General features: G+C 40.6%; 1 protein-coding gene across 1 annotated transcript in view; it reads left to right on the forward strand.

Annotated features, from left to right (window-relative positions):
* Nucleotides 1-20,093, forward strand: part of Lrp2 (LDL receptor related protein 2) — a 195,972-nt gene that overhangs the window by 37,584 nt on the left and 138,295 nt on the right. Inside the window, exons 4-6 of the mRNA XM_048345285.1 lie at nucleotides 1,273-1,389; nucleotides 17,908-18,018; nucleotides 19,765-19,878. Coding sequence (XP_048201242.1) covers nucleotides 1,273-1,389; nucleotides 17,908-18,018; nucleotides 19,765-19,878 — 342 coding nt within the window. The remainder of the gene's footprint in view (nucleotides 1-1,272; nucleotides 1,390-17,907; nucleotides 18,019-19,764; nucleotides 19,879-20,093) is intronic.

Here is a 20,093-nt window from a genome sequence, read left to right on the forward strand (position 1 = left end):
TGCCTTCAAACTGCAATCCTCAGATCTCAACCTCCTAAGGAGTTAGGATTATAGGCATGAGCCGCTGGCACCCAGCTCTGAAATTAAAAATCTTTTAGGAAGGTTTTTCTTGTTTAGCTTTCATAGCATATTGCTTAACAAGTCATTCTTTTCTCCAGAAAACCAAGTTTTGCTGAACCTTATTTCTTTAGTATATACAAAGTTCTACAAAAATTCAAAGGAAAACTTTTTTTTCATGAAAGGTTATATTCTTTTTTTATAATGCCTCTCCCCTCTCCTTTCTTTTTGCTGGTCCTGGGGTTAAAATTCTGGGCCTGGGTGCTGTTCCTTAGTTTTTTCACTCAAGGCTAGAACTCTACTGTTTGATCTACAATTCCACTTCTGGATTTTTGTGGCTAGAGAAAAGAGTCATACAGACTTTCCTGTCAGGGCTGGCTTCACACCACAGCCTCCTGAGTAGCTAGAATTATAGCCATTAGCCACCAGCACCTGGATGTTTCTGTCACTTTCTCTCTTTAAAGAAATATACTTTTATTGTTATTATTAAAGTGTTGTACAGAGGGGTTACCATTTCACAAGCAGCTCTCTTTTTTATGTGAACAGTTAAAAGAATGATAGGATACTATTATAAAGTTGAAGTAATACCTGCTTTAGATTTGCAGAGTAGTTTTTCTATCATGCTTGTAGGTATCAACTCATCTGATTTTATTCTTTTTGTCCACAGACTCATGTGATGCATTGTTAAGGCTTATCTATACTAATCCATATAGAATAAAGTCACGCTGTGGCACAGGATCAATGTTAAAGGGTTGATAAAATAGAGAATACTCCGAAGGAAAAAAAAAACACCCTCAAACACTCTCAGATTCCTGCTATTCAGCAATAACCACTTATCACTTTGGCAAGTGTTCTTATTTAGACAAGGCTTTGAAGGAAGTCAGTGAGGCTTCTCCACCTTGCTTGATACTTATGTCTTATGTTATTCATTCCCCTTGGCATACATTGTTTCAACACATTTAAGCATAGCCCAATTATCTACCCTTGCATATTGGGCATTTTGGGTCTGTAATTTCTTTGCTTTTGCACTGTCTGCTCAGCTTGGTGGTTGCTGGCTGTTGCATTTAACTCTTTGAACTTTATGTTCAGTAGATGTTCTGCTCATCTTTGCTTTTCATGTCCTCCTTCACACTTGGTACACATCAACAGGTTAGTCTGTGTCAGGCAGCAGTGATAAACTAAGTGCTGTTTTTTTTTTTCCTTTTCCCCTCACAGCTGGGATAACCTGTTCAAGTCATCAGCTGACATGCTCTGATGGCCAGTGCATCCCGAGAGAGTACAGATGTGACCGCGTGAGAGACTGCTCGGACGGATCAGACGAGAAAGACTGCCGTGAGTCCCTCCTCTCAGTCTTTGCACTGTTATTTAGTTCACCCTTGTCCCCTTTGGCATTTTAATCAATTTGTTGGATATGTTGACAGAAATGCTTACAATATGTCCCTTGTTGTTGAAATGTCTTGGCAGATTTTTTTTTTTTTTTTTTTTTGTGGATTAGGGGTGATGTTCTGATACTAGTCTATTTTTAACCAGACATTATAAGTTAATTCTGACTTATAGAACATCAAATTTGAAGTAAGAAGTTGTTCACATTAATAGAGAATTCCCAATGCATTGACTACAGGATTTAGTTTGTTTAGTTTAGTTTAGTTTATTAATTTTTGTTGCATTGCTATGGAAAGTTTATAGGTTAAAAAAACTCTTAATTTTTTTTTTTTTTTTTTTTTACTATTTTGGGTTCAGATTACTTTGGGAAAATGTCACATTTTGAAAACAGCTTTTCTGGATTGAAAATATAGCATGAAGATATTCCCTAACATGCTTAAGACTTTGGGTTCAATTTACAACAACACCCCCTTCCAAAAAAAAGGCAAATAGCTTTCTAAGTGATTGCCACAACATAATGCATATGCATCACTTTATTGTCTATATAATATATAAATATAACAAGATATAATCATGTTGCAATATAAACTAACACATTATTAAAGAGGAACTTGCCTCTCAAGTTTTATATAAACCTAAAAGAATACAGCAACTAGTCTACTTCTCAATCTCGTAAATTCATCTAATTCTGTCTTTAATCTCAGAAATACTGTTTCTCTGAAAAGTCTATCATTTTTGGGTTTATTTGGAACTCTTCTCAGTATTGTTTTTCTGATATTTCTTTTGGTTTACTACTGCATTTCCAAAGTTTTCTTTTTCCTTTGCTCTTGTTTATGCTTCAAATGTCAAGCAGTTATTGTAGTATTCCAATAACTGATGAACAGAGTTTGTCTTCTTCCATCTGATTTAAGATTATAGTCTTAGCCTATTCTCACGCGATATAAACTTCATTGCTTGATAATTGATTTCATTTTAGTGCTCTGAGATGTCCTTAAATCCTTTCATTTGGGCCAAATGGTATGTATATATTTTTCCTCTTGATGGAAGGACCATCTTGTATATTTTTTACTAAACATCTTAGTACTGTGCTGAGATTGCTGTATGCACAGGTTGGGAGCTGACTTGTACTGACAACAATGAGCAAATTGTTTCTATTCTGCATTTGTGTGGGGAGCAGGTACTGGAACTATAACTCAAGACAACTCAAGGCTGGTTCTCTACCACTTGAACCATGTCTTGATTCTGGCAGTTTTTGCTTATCAATTGGAGATAAGAGGCTCTGAACTTTACTGACTAAGCTTGCTTTGAACCACAATCTTCAGATCTCAACCTCCTGCATATATAGGCAGGAGCCACCAACACCTGGCTCCTATTCTGTATTGCCAATGGAAGAAATGTTCGCATGTGTGGAAAACAAAGACTTGTGCCCAAGTGGGCTCAAGATCCATGCTACAGCCATGCCATGGCCATTGCTTGTGCATTTTTATTTTATTGATTTTTTTTTTTTTTTTGGCCAGTCCTGGGGCTTGGACTCAGGGCCTGAGCACTGTCCCTGGCTTCTTCTTGCTCAAGGCTAGCACTCTGCCACTTGAGCCACAGCGCCACTTCTGGCCATTTTCTGTATATGTGGTGCTGGGGAATCGAACCTAGGACCTCATGTATACGAGGCAAGCACTCTTGCCACTAGGCCATATCCCCAGCCCCTGATTTTTTTTTTTTTGTAATACTGGTGATCCAGGGCCTTACACACGGAAGGCAATTATTCACCTGCTGACCTACTTTCCTAGCCTTGCACAATTTAAAGACAAAAACTTATCTAGTCTTTCTCCCTTTGTATTGTATTTCATTCATTCATTCATTCATTTTTTTAAAGAGCAAGTATATGCTATTTGTCTCTTCATTTCCCATAACAGAGTTCTTGGCATAGCTATATTCTGGCACAATTTCCATCCTACGTGCTCCCTTTTGAAAGAGATGGTGTCTCCAGTATTTGTTTCCCTTTACTTAGGAAATTATAGAGAGCATTCATAGACTTAGAATTGGCAATTGTAGAGAAGGCAGTGTGTGTCTAGAGACCACACACATCATTGAAGCAAAAGGTGAGAATAGTTTGGATTAAAAATGGTGATAAATGGTATGTTTTTATAGCATTTTGTAATTTCAGACCATCCTATAAATTTCCTTCATCTTTATTAGATTGCTACATGAGAATAACAGGGCAAGCACTATTATACTCTTTTATAAATAGAGAAACTAAGCCAGGCACCAGTGGCTTATGCTTGTAATCCTAGTTACTCAGGAGGCTGAGATCTGAGGACTGTGGTTTGAAGCCAGCCCAGGCAGCAAAGCCCATGAGACTTATCTCCGATTAACTACCAAAAAAGCAAGAACTAGAGCTATGGTGTCAGTGGTAGAGTGCTAAGCTTGGGCAAAAAAGCTCAGGAATAGTGCCAAGGTTCTGAGTTCAAGCCCCAGGAGTGGAAAGAAAGGGGGAGGGCAGGGAGGAAGAAAGGAAGGAATAAAGGAAAGAAGGAAGGGAGGAAGGAAGACTTCAATGGATGTGGACCGGCTTGTTAAAGATTGTATAGCAGAGCCAGGACACAGGCTGTCTTCTGATTCCAAGTCTGATGACTGTTCTTCATGAAGGACTTTATTGAAAGAAGAGGGAAGACCTATACGGTGTGCCGGTTTAACGGAGCACTACAGGCTTGTGCCACCAGCCAACAGGCTATGTCTTTATCCTTTCCTTTCAAATGGATAAAAATGAATGCTTTATTGCAAATGTAATGGGACTGAAGGTTGGGGAATGCAAGACAGCTGAAATGCACAGCTTGGAACTCTTCCATTTAAGCTCCCTGCAGCCAACTCTAAAGCTGCTAGTACTATGGTCTCTGACTTAGTTAGTGGATCTTCTGGAACAAACCTGTAAAAGAAAATGATGGGAAGGAAATGAGCTTTCTAAAAAATCTGGATAGGAATTTTTACTTCTTTTTTTTTTTTTTTTTTTTGCCAGTCCTGGGCCTTGGACTCAGGGCCTGAGCACCATCCCTGGCTTCTTCCCGCTCAAGGCTAGCACTCTGCCACCTGAGCCACAGCGCCACTTCTGGCCATTTTCCATATATGTAGTGCTGAGGAATCGAACCTAGAGCTTCATGTGTAGGAGGCAAGCACTCTTGCCACTAGGCCATATTCCCAGCCCAAGGATAGGAATTTTTAATAAAAATTTTTGCTTAATTTTTTCTTTTGGTATAAATAAGTGGTGAAATCAGGATTCCTTAAGGAAAAGAGCCAGATTTGTAGCTCGTTCTTTATAAAATGATCAAGTTGCAAACTTTTGGGTTTACTAAGCCCCCCAAATGAATCTCACACATGTCAAGGACTTTACAATGAGGTTTTCTATTAATTAATTAATCAATCAATCAATCAATCAATTAATGGTACTGAGGTCTGAATCAGGACCTTGTCTTTGCTAGACAAGAGCACTTGAACCACACTCCATCTGCAGTGGATTATTTTTCAGTTTCCCTCAGCCATATTTATTTGTTGCTATATTTTATTTTGGACAAGTATTGTGGAACATCAGAGGAAATTGAGGAAAGAAGTCTTCATGCTTTCCAGTTAGTGCTTTGGTCTGGTCATTGCCAGATATACACAAGGACATGAATCGGGGTTGGAAGCATGGCTCAGTGGGTAGAGTGCTAGCCAGTGGTGATAGAATCAAGTATGGAGTTTGAGTCCCATTCTCTGACAAAAAAGAAAAGAAAGAAAAGAGAAAGACACAGATGACCACAGTTCTTAGAAAGCGTCAGCATGGAAGGGGACAGGACTGATTCCATTTTGTTTTCCCTATTTGTCTGTAGCTCTTGTGAAGCACAGGAAAGGGAATGTTTACTCACCCAGTCCCAGTCATGCTCTTACTTTCTGCATCACTACTATGAAGAGTAATCTCTACTTTATAGAGATTAATCACCAATTAAAAAAAAAAGCAATCCTGAGAGACAGGATATCTTTCTTCTCCCCAAAAAGATTGCCTGCCCTCCAGTTATCTCCTATATTATTTATTTATTTCCTTTTTTTGAAACAAGTTTTTTTTTTCTTTACTCTGAGACAAGCTGGACTCAAACTCCTCATCCTTCTGCCTTTTCCTCTGGGGCGCTGAGATTACAGACATGAGCTACCACACCTAACACTGTATTGTTGTTTACTTATGGAAGTTTAGAAAGCATTTTTTTTGCCTAAAGGCTACTTAAGTGCTTTATTGCTTTAAAAATTGCTGCTTAAAGCTCTCTGTTATGGAAAGTTTTTTAAACCTATATAAAAGCAGTTGATGTTTTATAATTTCATTTGCCTAAATCCATTTATTCTTCTCCAATATTTTGAAGTAAATCTCAAAATCATATAATTTTATTTTTGTTAATTTTAATTAATTAATTAATTAATTTATTTATTCATTTGCCAGTCCTGGGCCTTGGACTCAGGGCCTGAGCACTGTCCCTGGCTTCTTTTTGCTCAAGGCTAGCACTCTGCCACTTGAGCCGCAGCACCACTTCTGGCCAGTTTCTGTATATGTGGTGCTGGGGAATCGAACTGAGGGCTTCATGTATACGAGGCAAATGCTCTTGCCACTAGGCCATATCCCCAGCAAAATCATATAATTTTAATCTGTAAATATTTTTCTCTAGTGTAAGGACAAAAACATAACTACAATATCATAATCATACCTAAAAATTAATCTGCTATTCTTTAAAATAGTTTGGTATCCAATCAGATTTTTTTTGGACCATTTTTTTTTTTTTTGGTTTGCATTTGATTACCAATGTTGTCAATTGGTCATTTATTTATATAGAAAAGTTTTCCCTCAGAGTTGTGAGATTTATCAAATGGAGATGTAAGGTTAGGGCTGGAGGCCACTAGCCTGTGAGCAGAAAAACATCAGACCCTGTGTTCAAGTCCTAGTCTTGAGGGGAAGGGGAAGGGCAAGCTGGGATCTAGTGGCTCACACCTGCAATCCTAGCTACTGGAGGCTGAGATCAGGATTGTAGTTCAAAGTTAGCCTGGGCAGAAAAATCTATGAGAATCTTATCTCCAACTAACCAGCAAAAAAGCAGGAAGTAGAGGTGTGTCTTAAGGTGTGGCTTAAGCTCCAGCCTTGTGGAAAAAGCTGAGCAAGAGATCAAGGCTCTGAGTTCAGGTTCCCCGACACATGCACACACAATGTTGGGTGCACAAATGTTGAGTGCACACTTATATTTGAATTTCATATAAATAAAAATTCTTTTAAAGTTTAAGATTCCCAAATATATTAAGTGTATATGACAACTTTTCTCCTACCCTGAGGTTATAAAAATATTTGTAAAGGCTTGTAGTAGATTACAGTTTCATTTAGTTTTTTTTTAGTACTGTTTTTACTCTTTGTATTATTATTATCTTCAAATTTTTGTACAAAGGGGTTTTGATTTAACCTCTCCATTTAGATGTAACCTGAATCTTGAACACTTACCTCTTCCATCATTCTCCCCTGCCCTCTCACTTATTCCATCTCCATTTCAAAATTCCCAGTTCTATTTTGACATGTCTACATTGTGTATTATTAGAACCGAATTCTCCCTCCATTCATCTCTCCATTCTTTCATTTTCTTTGTTTTTTGTCTGCCCTCTGCCCTTCCTTCTTGTCTCATCCTCTCTCTCTCATACACACACACACACATACACACATGCACACACATGCACATACATGCACGTGCATACACATGTAAGCACACATACATGCACACAAGTGTATACACACACACACACACACACACACCCCTTTGTCCTGAAGATGGGCTGAGGAGATCCTGAGGGGTTCAGGCTCCATCCCACATCCAGCCCCCACCTTCACAGACTCTGATGGCCCCCTTCTACCCGTCTGCCCTTGCCTCTCTCCTCTGGCCACTGCCATGATCAGATGTTTCCTGAGTTGTTAACTCAGTTGGTAGTTTGTTCTTGTGAGTCCTCCAGGGCACACACATCCAGGCTCCCCTAAAGGGAGCTGTCTCTCCCCTTGGATTGGACTCTTCCTTGCCATAGCAACTGGGGCCCCCTCAGCCTGGGAGCTTCCTTAAGAATGAGGGCTGCTTCTCCCCCCTGCCAGCCTCAAGGTGTTCTGAGCATGGCCTATGTGCTCCTTCAGCCAACCCAACCTTCAGAAAGTGGGGTATCCTGCAGCCCACCACGCTATGACCTACTACATAACCAGGGCAGGAAGGAGAAGATCTGATCATCTCTCCATTCATTCCCTCCCATCTGCTTAGCAGCCACTCCCTTCAGTCCAGACTCATTCTAGCTTCCTGCTAGTCATCTTGTTAATAATCTAACCAGTTTCTAAAAACTTCCCAATTGACTCGCCTTGCCTTACATTCACAACTTGACTATTTCATTCAAAATCTAAATAAAATCTGTATGTTGGAATTGGTAACTATATCTCTTAAGACTTTTAATTTGTAGATTTTGTTCTTTCTTCCAGTTCAGTTCTTTACCCCTTCCAATTTATTTGGTGGAAAAAACCAAGATCACTTGTGGGTTTAATTTTTTTTTTTTTGGTGGGTGGTGGTGGTGGTACTGTGGCTTGAACTCAGGGGCCTCAAGCTTTTGCTTGGCCTTTTTGCTTAAGGCTGGTATTCTACCATTTGAGCTGAATTTTCACTTTTAGCCTTTTTTCCTGGTTAGTTAGAGATAAGAGTCTTGGATTTGTCTGCCTGCTCTTGTTTCAAACCAAGATGCTCAGATCGCAGCCTTTTTTCGTTCGTTCTTTTTTTTTTTTGCCAGTCCTGGGGCTTGAACTCAGGGCCTGAGCGCTGTCCCTGGCTTCTTTTTGCTCAAGGCTAGCACTCTACCACTTGAGAGCCACAGCGCCACTTCTGGCTTTTTCCATATATGTGGTGCTGAGGAATTGAACCTAGGGCTTCATGTATACGAGGCAAGCACTCTACCACTAGGCCATATTCCCAGCCCCTCAGATCACAGCCTTTTAAGTAGCTAAGATTACAGGTGTGAGCCACCAGCATTCAGCCAGGTCACTGGTTTTATAGTTTCCCACAGTCTGGTTTTTGCTTATGGCACCTTCTGATGTTCTTTAATATATTCCTGTCCCTTGTATTGGATCTAAAGCAGAGTTTTTCACCTTTGTCACTAATGACATATGGGACTAGATAATTCTTGCTATGCAGGGTGGTCTTGTGCATTGAACATGTTGGTATAACCATTTATGCACCAGAAGGCAGTAACACATCTCAGCTCAGACAACCCAAAATGTCTTCAAACACCATCAACTGTTTTGAGAGTGAAGTCACTCTCTTTCTGCTCCTGTTGAGAGTGAGACTAATCTAGAGGATGGCTAGATGCTTGGGCTTTCATTGAGGGGTGTTCATAAAGGCAATGAAACTTTATGTCTTAGGGTGTGTGCCTCATCAGAAGGCACCTCTTGACTAGCCACCCCTCTCTGTGCTGTTAGTGGCCATTGATGGTCAGTGTTGAGATCTATTTTATCATAGTGCTACTTAGCTATTTAACTGTCACTTTAGACATAGCAGCTGGTGTTAATTGCTTCAGAGTGTTGGGATTACAGATGTGAGCCACTACAGCCATCTCCAAATTTATTTCAAAGATAATCTTTGATTATCAAGGGTTAAGTGAAACTTGACGGGAAATCATGACACTTCATTCAGTTATTTCTACAGTAATGGTATACAGAAATAATCATTACATGTGGACGAACTTACAATCAGCAATGAAAATAACTTTTGATTCTCTATCTCTTAGAAATTTGCTGCAGAAATGAATACTAATACTTCATGTACCTAGACACTAAGTACAGACAGTAACAGATGTTGGAGAAGCTCCAGAGAACTCTCTCCCTTCTCTCCTCAGTATTTGAAAGGATTATGAAGCTTGACCCTGTAATTTGTAGCATTGCCTGTCAGACCAGACCCCAAGGATTATGGTCCCTACTCTTTCAAGCTTCTCAAATCAGAACATTGAGCTCCAAGACAGAGCACCTTGGGTTGATTCCAGGAATTCCTTTCCAGAACAAAGAATGGTGTGTGAGTCTTCTCAGGGAGGTGGGGACAGAGGCCGTAAGAGAATGAATGGGTGAGATAGTGGGGAAGGTCAAGGTATTAAGGTCCCAAGAAAAATATTATCTTTGAAATAAGTTTGGGAACTGGGTATGATGGCTCATTCCTGTAATCCCAGATCTTGGGGGACTGGGTCAAGAGGCAAACTTGTCAATTTATGGAGATCTTGTTTTTTAAAAAATAAAGCTTAAATAAATTAAGAGTAAATCAGTTGAGAGATTGTCATTATGTCTGGCCCTTTGTCTGCTTTATTTTCATATACTTAAAGAGCTTTAAAAATATTTCTGACTGGGAGTTGCACTGTGGCTTAAGTGGTAGAGCCCTAGCCTTGAAGAGGTCAGGGACAGTGCTCAGGTCCAGAGTTCAAGCTCCACGACCGACAAAAAACAACAAAAACAAAAACAAAAACAAATTTCTGACTGAATATATATATTAAAAGCTGTGCCACAAATATTTTTCCCTCCCTCCCCTCATTATTTCATTTGTTAATCTGGTTATCAGAAACATCTGTAAACATCTTGACTACTAAGTTGATTTTTGTTTTTTAAATTTATTTAAAGGAACAGATTCAAAAGGGCAGGCCATTTTACTTCTAATGGGATTTAGCATCAAGGAAAATCCAGTCATGCAGAGTCTAAGATAAACATCAGAACAATGCAGCAATTATGGGCCATTCAATTAATATATCCAAGTGACTTTCAGTTCCTCAAAAATAGTCCAATCTTTTTTTCTTTTTTCTCCAGTGAAGTAAAAAGATGATGTTTGATTGAGTGGGGATGAGAATGGTTTTGGGGTGGGCAAAAGGATCGCTAATTATCCTTGCCTTGCCAGTGCTTTGCCACGGCCTTTGTTACCCAGGAATGCCAGAGAAAGGGTAAAATCCTGTCACAATGGAGGCTTTCTTGCTGGTAATCAGCTGTATTTGGTCTGCCTGCCACTGAGGCTGCTTTGTGCCTGAAGTTTCATTTCTACTGACTTTCTGTTCTTTAGAATTTAAACCTTTTCCTTTATATATTTCAATGTGGCAACCCCAACTGGGGGCACAGTTGGAAGGTGGGGGGAGTGGTACAGAAGGTGGCTGAAGTCACTCTGTGCACTGTGGGGGGCTCATGGAGAACACATTGATTTTTAAACTCGATCCCACACTTGGGCTGCCCAAGAGTCTTGATCCAGTGAGCCCACTGCATGTGGCCTAGTGCTCCCACAGTTGAGCTAGTACCCAGAGCTCTGAAACCTGTCGCAAAGAGAGAGGAAAAATAATCTCTTTTGTTCAGTTTTTATCATATAAGCACTTTAAAAATAGCTTCTGTCTTTTAAAAGTTTGGAAGATCAGTCGCAGCTCCTGCCCTGTTTCTTTCCCCAATCACAATACAGTTATGTAAAATTGCCCTTATCAACCATCTCCATTTACTCACCCACTTCCCCCACCTCATACCCCTTTTATTCTTGTTTCTTTTTATTTGAGATGAGAGGATGGGGTCTCACTAAATTTCTCAGGCTGGGTTTGAATTTGTGATCCTCCTGTTTCAGTTTGTGGATAGGCAGGGATTACAGGTGTGTACTACTGTGCCTGCCTTGTTGTTTCTTTCTGACAACAGTCGTTTATTGTCACCAGATTCCTGTGAATTTTCTTGTCAATGTCACCAATGACTGTCATTTTGCTATACCTAATGGTTCTTGTTCAAATAGCACCATATGGGAGCGCTAACCCCCTACTCCATTGCTGCTCATGTTTTATTTCAGTAACATTTTTTTTTTTTTTTTTGGCCAGTCCTGGGGCTTGGACTCATGGCCTGAGCACTGTCCCTGGCTTCTTCTTGCTCAAGGCTAGCACTCTGCCACTTGAGCCACAGCGCCACTTCTGGCCATTTTCTGTATATGTGGTGCTGGGGAATCGAACCCAGGGCCTCATGTATACGAGGCAAGCACTCTTGCCACTAGGCCATATCCCCAGCCCCTCAGTAACATTTTTTTCTCATGTAATATTTAGTCTCTGCTATTCCATCTCTTTTAATAGCAGACAAAAGTTACACGAGAGCAGAAATTTTATTCCATGAATTATGTATCTTTATCCCTAGAACCTCACATACTTGTGTGAAAAAACTTTTTTGAGGGGGGTATGATTTTAAGTCTGTAGGAAATTCTATTTCACTTGTAATTCATTCTCTTTTTCTCTTCCTTTCTTGAGACAGGGTCTTGACATATAGCTTAGGCTGGCCTTAAACTCATTGTATAGTACACGCTAGACTCTACCTCCTTTGCTTTTGTTTTTATTTTTTGTTTTTGGTCATGAGGCTTGAACTCCAGGCATGGACTGTCCCTGTACTCTTTTTGCTCAAGACTTTGAGCCACAGCACTAATTCTGGTTTTTCTTGGTGGCTAATTGGAGATAGGAGTCTCATGGGCTTTCCTGCCAGGGCTAGCTTTGAACCATGATCCTTAGATCTTAACCTTCTGAGTAGCTAGGTTACAGGCATGAGCCACCAGTGCTTGGCTCCAACTCCTTTTTAAAGGCAATTTTTGTTTTATTTTTTTGCCAGTCCTGGGCCTTGGACTCAGGGCCTGAGCACTATTCCTGGCTTCTTTTTGCTCAAGGCTAGCACTCTGCCACTTGAGCCACAGCGCCACTTCTGGCCATTTTCTATATAAGTGGTGCTGGGGAATTGAACCCAGGGCTTCATGTATGCAAGGCAAGCACTCTTGCCACTAGGCTATATTCCCAGCCACTAAAGGCAATTTTTAAATCAGCATAAATTATATGAAGCATTTTCATTATATATTTATATGTCCACACACATATACATACATAACATATTTTGATCAAATTCTAGACTCTAGCTGCTGTCACCTCAACCTCTTGAGTGCTGGATTACAGCCATATACCATCATTCTCATTTTTTTGTGTGTGTATCTCTTTACTTAGTTCTTAGCACTTATCTAGGAAGTCAGGTTTGGAATAACAAACATTGAATAGAATATAGTATTAACTGAGAGAAAGGCAACACTGTGACTGGTTCTTGGCAATGTTTAGTTAAAAAGTAATTATGTTCAAGTTTCCACCAAAGGGTCTTGTCACATTATTTCTAGCTATTGGAAAGAGGCCAATTTTATCATCTGGGGGGTGCAGCTGGTTTTCCTATCTCTTTTAAAGACTTGCCTCTGTATTCTGCTCAAACGACTGGAGAGATAGGACTGGGACCAAAGTATTGGTGACATTCTCTTAAGTGACAGCATGTAACTCCATTACACCTTCTGCATCTAACCAGTGCCATTAAACATGGTGTGTGTTAAAAATGTTTATTCCTCTATAAGAAATCATGTGACTTCTTTGCACTACTCTTTGGTGCATTTGCTGCATCATTTTCCATCTTGTGTCTTGTTTACCCCTGTGTTAGAAAATTTATATTGGCATGTTAAGTTTTAACTTTTTTTTTTTGGTTGTTACTTTAATTTGGAACTACACCAGTCTCCATCTACTTGTAGTTATTGGTTATTGGTTGTAGCTTTGTGCATGGGAAGAAGGAGGGATTCTAAATCCAAGACATTAGGAGCAATGCTTTAGGTTACATTCTATCTAAGATAGAATCCAGATAGGAATTTGGGGCTTACACCCAGATCATACAAAGGGAGCTGGATGAAAGGATAAGGAAGACTAGATAACACATTGTGTTTCCCTTTTGGCAGTGGCTTCCTGAAAGTAGCTCAGAATAAATTTCACCTTAGTTCACTTCCACTAGCCTATGGGGTGATTATGTTTTCTTTCTCTTTGCAAGATGCTGATTATATATTTTCATTTTATAAACCTCATCACATATACCTTTTATTGAAGGTCATATAAAATTGTATTTAGAAAGATGCAAGAACACGCCTTTATTGTTCCCTTGTGTGCATCACTCTGCCCCCTGTGTGCTGGCTCCTTCTGGGGCTTACACTGAGGTTGTTGGGGGTGAGTTGGGAGTGGCAAACTGCTACTTTATGGCCTGTTTTATTGACTCCCTTGTTTGTCTTGGTGTCTCTTCTGAAAGGTGGGCTTCCCAGCAGAGGTTTTTTTTTTTTTTTTTTTTTTTTTTTGTGCCAGTCCTGGGGCTTGGACTCAGGGCCTGAGCACTGTCCCTGGCTTCTTCTTGCTCAAGGCTAGCACTCTACCCCTTGAGCCACAGTGCCCTTTCTGGCCATTTTCTGTATATGTGGTGCTGGGGAATCGAACTCATGTATATGAGGCAAGCACTCTTGCCACTAGGCCATATTCCCAGCCCCTCAGCAGAGGTTTTTCTTCTAGACTTCCTAAATTGTATCAGATTGACATCTTTTGTAAAATGCACCATATGGCTCAGAAATCTAGGTATGCCTTCTTCTGGAGTTGGCCTCACCACTCTAGGCTTCTTCTTTTTTTTTTTTTTTTCACTCTAGGCTTCTGAGAGAGTGTGGAAGAGGCTGACTGAAAGAAAGAAACCAGCTTTCCCCCATTTCATTTTCTATTTTCTTATTTTTTGCCAGTCGTGGGCCTTGGATTCAGCGTCTGAACACTATCCCTGGCTTCTTTTTGCTCAAGAGCTAGTAGCCCTCTGCCACTTGAGCAACAGCGCCACTTCGGGCCATTTTCTCTATATATGGTACAGGGGAGTCGAACCCAGGGCTTCATGTATATGAGGCAAGTACACTTGCCACTAGGCCATATTCCCAGCCCCTCCCCCATTTCATATTCTCTTGCATTTTCCATCTCCATTCACTTAATGCCACTTTTTGTTTGATAATTTTCTGCTTCTTCCTCCTTCTTTCCCTCATCTTGAAGTCCTCAGAGGTTCATATGAGTTGATAGGGTGGTTCGAAATGAGGTGTGGAGCTAGATTGCGTCAATTTGAATTCTGTCTCTTCAGTTCACAGCCATATAGCTGCCCCACCCCCACCGCCACTTTGTGTCAAACTTCTTAACCCATTGATTCCTTAAGCTCTTCAACTATATAACAGAAATAGACATAGTATCTGCGTCATGAGGTGGTTATAAAGATGGGAGATGTTCATCCTATTGAACATATTGACACCATTGTGACACATACTTTTTAATATATTATTGATAATAATGATTGCTTTTTTAGCAATGGGTATTAGTGTTAACTAAGGGCTTGCAGCCAAACTTTTTTTCTGGGAAATCATGACACTGACTGGATGGACCTTTCTGATAGCCAGATTAAGAGACACTGATTGAAGATGACTCTTGGACTTTGAAAAGCTCCTGGTATCTGGGCTGTTCTTGTCTATCAGTAACTTTGTTACTTTGCAAGCTTGAGCTTGTTTCTTAATCTCTGACTAAGATCTTTTCTTTTTTATACTGTTTGCTTTCTTTCTATGTCCTTTTTATCCATTTTATCAATGGGAGAATGGAATGTACTTACAGTATGTATGGCAAGATAATAAAGAATAGTATCCTGTACTAGTATCTTACTTAGCTATAAATGATTTCCATTCAGGTTGGTTTACCAGGACCTCAAACTACATTCCTATGTCTTTCTCCTTGATTATATAAATAGAACTATTGTGTGAAACTTACTACTAAAACCAATTATTAGCAGAGATTACATTTTGCAAACCAAACATCAATCTTTGTATATTTGGGGGCAGTTCTCCATTTGGCAGAAACAAACAAGTTTAGAACTGGAGATATTAAGAAGAAGCAATTAATGATGTGTAGACTGGTGTCTCACATTTTTGTGACAGATAAACATGGATGGTTGTGGCCTGAGTTAATACGTGCTTGTCAATCTTTCCCTTGGAGGAAGGAGTCTCCTTCACATCATCATGCCTCGTTTCCAGTCATGTTCCATTTTCCTCATGCTTATAATCCTGTAAGACATTGAATGAACTTGGTCTATCGTGTTATATAGTTAGACCTAGAATTTGCCAAGCAACTAAGCTGTCCCACTCCAATGAGATTATTTTAGCTTCCTCTCAATGAGAAACTCATAGGATGATGATAACCACCGCCAGCCCCCCCCCCCCCCAACTTGCTCTGATGCCTGGATTACACTGAAACTCCTTAATGGCTTTAGCAAAGGATGTGAGGCTATTCATTTCTTCCTTTTCTCAGAGTGAGCAATGGGATTGATCCTGCTGTGCGTATCTCCAAAGGTGGGGCGGGGGGACCATTTGATTTCCAAATAGTTTCAGTGTTTAGTAAAGATCTCAGTATAGTGTTTCCTATGGCTGAGCATCTCTGGGGTGCAGGAATTGAGGGGGGTCCTCTGCTGATTGAGAATCAAAATCATAGTGGACTGAGACAAGAAGTCCAGTGTGACCACATAATACCTTCCTAGCTGGTCTTGGTGATTTTTTTCACCCCTATTTTGTGTGTGTGTGTGTGTGTGTGTGTGTGTGTGTGTGTGTGTGTGTGTGTGAAATTATCCTTAGGTAGTTATGCAAAGGAGTTACTATTTAACAAAGCAGTTTACGAATACAATGCATCTTGATTAATGTCACCCTTTTCAACATACTCACCCATACCTCCCCTGTGTCTTTGAAGGAATGAGCAGTCAGTAAACTTTTAGTTGAGTCAGAGGATGCTGATTTATTGATGGGGAAGACAAGAGCTCTGTCCAGCACAACTCATAACTTACCCGGATCCCTCCTAGCTAAAACAACCACTTTTATGGTAGCCACAGTCTTAGCACATATAAATTCTCCTCCTGACAGGTAGCTTATCTATGGCAGAGAGCTTCATTTTCTAAGATTTTTTTCGCCCTGCTTGCTGCTGTTCATGAAAGGCTAGATAACACACTGACTCCAGGAGCTATCTTGGGGGTAAGGAATTGCTTGTTGGCCTCACCTGGCCTTTTGCATCTCTTCAAGGCAGAATTAATAAAAAAAAATGGAGTGATCAGTATAAAGGAGCATTTGCAAAGCAGAGCTTCTCCATGCTAGTGATGATATTGAGCACTAGCTCCTTTTCAACTATTGCAAAATCAAGTTCAGAGGGGCTAGGAATATGGCCTAGTGGCAAGAGTGCTTGCCTTGTATACATGAGGCCCTGGGTTCGATTCCTCGGCACCACATATACAGAAAATGGCCAGAAGTGGCGCTGTGGCTCAAGTAGCAGAGTGAGCAAAAATGAAGCCAGGGACAGTGCTCAGGCCGAGTTCACGGCCTAGGACTGGCCAAAAAAAAAAAAAAAAAAAAAATCAAGTTCAGCAAGATGCAATATTTTAATTAGCTATTTAATAATGTCTTCCATTTCTTTTAAGTTAGATTCTATTTGTCTTTTTTTTTTTTTTTTTTTTTTTGCCAATCCTGGGTCTTGGATTCAGGGCCTGAGCACTGTTTCTGGCTTCCTTTTGCTCAAGGCTAGCATTCTGCCACTTGAGCCACAGCGCCACTTCTGGCCGTTTTCTATATATGTGGTCTTAGGGAATCGAACCTAGGGTTTCATGTATACAAGGCAAGCACTCTTGCCACTAGGCCATATTCCCAGCCTGCTATTCTTTATTTTTAAATGTTTTTATTTGGTGTCCTGGGGCCTGAACTCAGGGTCTGGGTGCTGTCCTTGAGTTTCTTTTGCTCAAGGCTGGTGCTCTATCATTTAAGCCATAATTCCACTCGTAGCATTTTGCTGGTTAATTGAAGATAAGAGTCTTATAGACTTCCTGTCCAGACTGGCTTTGAACCATGATTTGTAGATCTCTGAGATTATAGGCATGTATCCCCTTCCTATGGTTGTACTTGCACTATCACTGTATCTTATCTGAGTACATTGGAAACTGTATACTGGTATTAGAATTAGGAAAATAAAAGGGAATGCCAAAATCGAGAGACACAGGATAAAAAGACAAATGACTACAAAAGCAATACTTGCAAAACTGTTTGGTGTAAACCAACTGAACAACTCATGGGGGGAGAGGAAAAGGGGGAGAGGGAGGGGGGAATGAGGGAGGAGGTAACAAACAGTACATGAAATGTATCCAATGCCTAACCTACGAAACTGTAACCTCTCTGTACATCAGTTTGACAATAAAAATAAAAAAAAAAATAAAAGCAGCGAACAAACTTTGATTCGAGTGGAGTCAGAAGTAGAAGCTCTCAGAAGACAGCCTCCAGGCAATCTGCTCTGGATGTTTTTCTTTGGCCTCCTTCATTCTCTTGGCCAAAATGTTCAGTCCATTCTGAAGCTTTTACTTTGCTTTTGCAATTTTAGTACACTGATTTTTAGAGCAATATGCTGTCAAGTGTGTTGAAGACTTGGAGTGAACAGATGCTGCATCTTGGGCCTCAGGGTTCTTACCTTCTTTGTCAAGGGCGTCTGGCAACACATTGGGATAATGTCTTAATTTAAGGTTTGTTTTCTTTTCTTTCTTTCTCAAAATAGAATATCCAACCTGTGAGCAGCTTACTTGTGCCAATGGAGGCTGCTATAACACAAGTCAGAAGTGTGACCGGAAAGTTGATTGCAGGGATTTCTCTGATGAAGCCAACTGCAGTAAGTCATGTGCATGGGAGGGGCAATGGTATGTCGATGTTGCCACCTTTGACCAACTGGAAAGAGCCAATTTCATATGCCTTTGATATCCATGGGCATGGTTCTGAGGAGACTCAATTGAGGAAAAGCTGTTCAGTACTGTGGTATAGATACTTGATTCATTTTTTCCCCATAATGACATCCAACTTCCACTCAAGACATGCTGCCATGCAACAAATCTAAAACTTTTACTTTCTCACTTAAATTTAGCACATTAACTTTTAAAAAAAGTTTTCCAGTTAATTTGTTGATCCATTAATGTAAAAATATGATGTGCAACAAATCAGAATACAAGTCATTGTATTCCTAACAAGTCAAAGGAAAGAAAATATCCCATCTCTTTAGTAAATCATGACCAACCCAAGTATTCCTTACTGGGCTAAATGAACATGTTATACACACATTAGGATTGAATTTTTCACTGAAATGACAGTGCTACCTTGCACATTACCTTTTTGTCTGTTTTTTTTTTTTTTGGGTAGCATTTGCTTTTTTGTGTGTGAGGTAAGGAAATATTGAGCTGATCCCACAATGATTACACATTACTGATGATAATGAGGGATGGACTAGAAGCTTCTCCACAGGAACTAAGCTATGTATTATGTGTGGGAATTTGAAATTTCTATCTCAGGGATTTGCTTTCCTTCCTTCCTTCCTTCCTTCCTTCCTTCCTTCCTTCCTTCCTTCCTTCCTTCCTTCCTTCCTTCCTTCCTTCTTCTTTTTTTTTTTCTTCCAATCCTGGGGCTTGAACTCAGGGCCTCTGAACACTGTCTCTGGCTTCTTTCTGCTCAATGCTAGCACTCTGCCACTTGAGCCACAGTACCACTTCTGGCCATTTTCTACATATGTGGTGCTGAGGAATCCAACCCAGGGCTTCATGTATACGAGGCAAGCACTCTTGCCACTAAGCCATGTTCCCAGCCCCCCTTTCTTTTTTCTTCCTCTTCTTCCTCTTTCCTCCTCCTCCTCCTCCTCCTCCTCCTCCTCCTCCTCCTCCTCCTCCTCCTCCTCCTCCTCCTCCTCCTCTTCCTCCTCCCTCCTCCCTCCTCCCTCTTCCCTCCTCCCTCCTCCCTCCTCCCTCCTCTCTCCTCTTCCTCCTCCTCCTCCTTTTGGTGGGAGGGGGTTGTGGGGCTTGAACTCTGGGCCTGAGCACTGTGGCTGAGTTCTTGAGCTCAGGGTTAGCACTGTACCACTTGAGCCACAGTGCATGTCCAGTTTTCTGGTGGTTAATTGGAGATAAGAGTCTCATGGACTTTCCTGCCCAGGCTGACTCTGAACTGGGATCCTTAGATCTCAGCCTCCTGGGTAGCTAGGATTACAGGCGTGAGCCACCGGCTCCTGGCTTGTTTTCATTTTTAAAATTATCATTGTGTGACTACCCTTGGTCAGTACCACATGTAATAAATCCACAAATAAGGTAGGTTCATTGTATATGCATCTCTTTGTAGATCTATATTCAGTGAAAGTTCAGTGAATTTATGTGAAGAATTTGAAATCAGCCACAGATGGAAATATTTATACCATGGAGATTGGTGAGCCCTACATATCAGGGCCTCTTGGTTCCTGGAGAATTTGTTGGTTAAACATTTATCAGGAAACCATCACCTAAGAAGAGTTACCTTGTAAACTTGAGGTAGAAATGAGATTAAACGGCACCACTGGAAGTAAAATGTTTCTTCTCTTTTCCTTTTTGACTCTGTGTTCCAGCTGGGATGTGCACACATGGTGAGTTTGAGTGTGGCGATGGAGAGTGTATCCCTCGAGCCTATATCTGCGATCATGACCTTGACTGTGATGACGGCACTGATGAACATAATTGTGGTATGGTGATTTCCTTTTTCTGGCTCATGTGGTTAGGTATTTTTGTTGTTGTTTTTCTCATTAATATACCACTCCCCACCAAACCCAGTTGCTAAATTTGATGGCATAAGGAGCCAGGACATTATATAGGGCTGAGTGCTGGTGGCTCACACATGTTATCCCAGCTACCCAGGAGGCTGAGATCTGAGCATCCAGTGTGAACCCAGCCTAGGTAG

Source organism: Perognathus longimembris, chromosome 4 (assembly GCF_023159225.1).
Source record: "Perognathus longimembris pacificus isolate PPM17 chromosome 4, ASM2315922v1, whole genome shotgun sequence".
Lineage (NCBI taxonomy): Eukaryota > Metazoa > Chordata > Mammalia > Rodentia > Heteromyidae > Perognathus > Perognathus longimembris.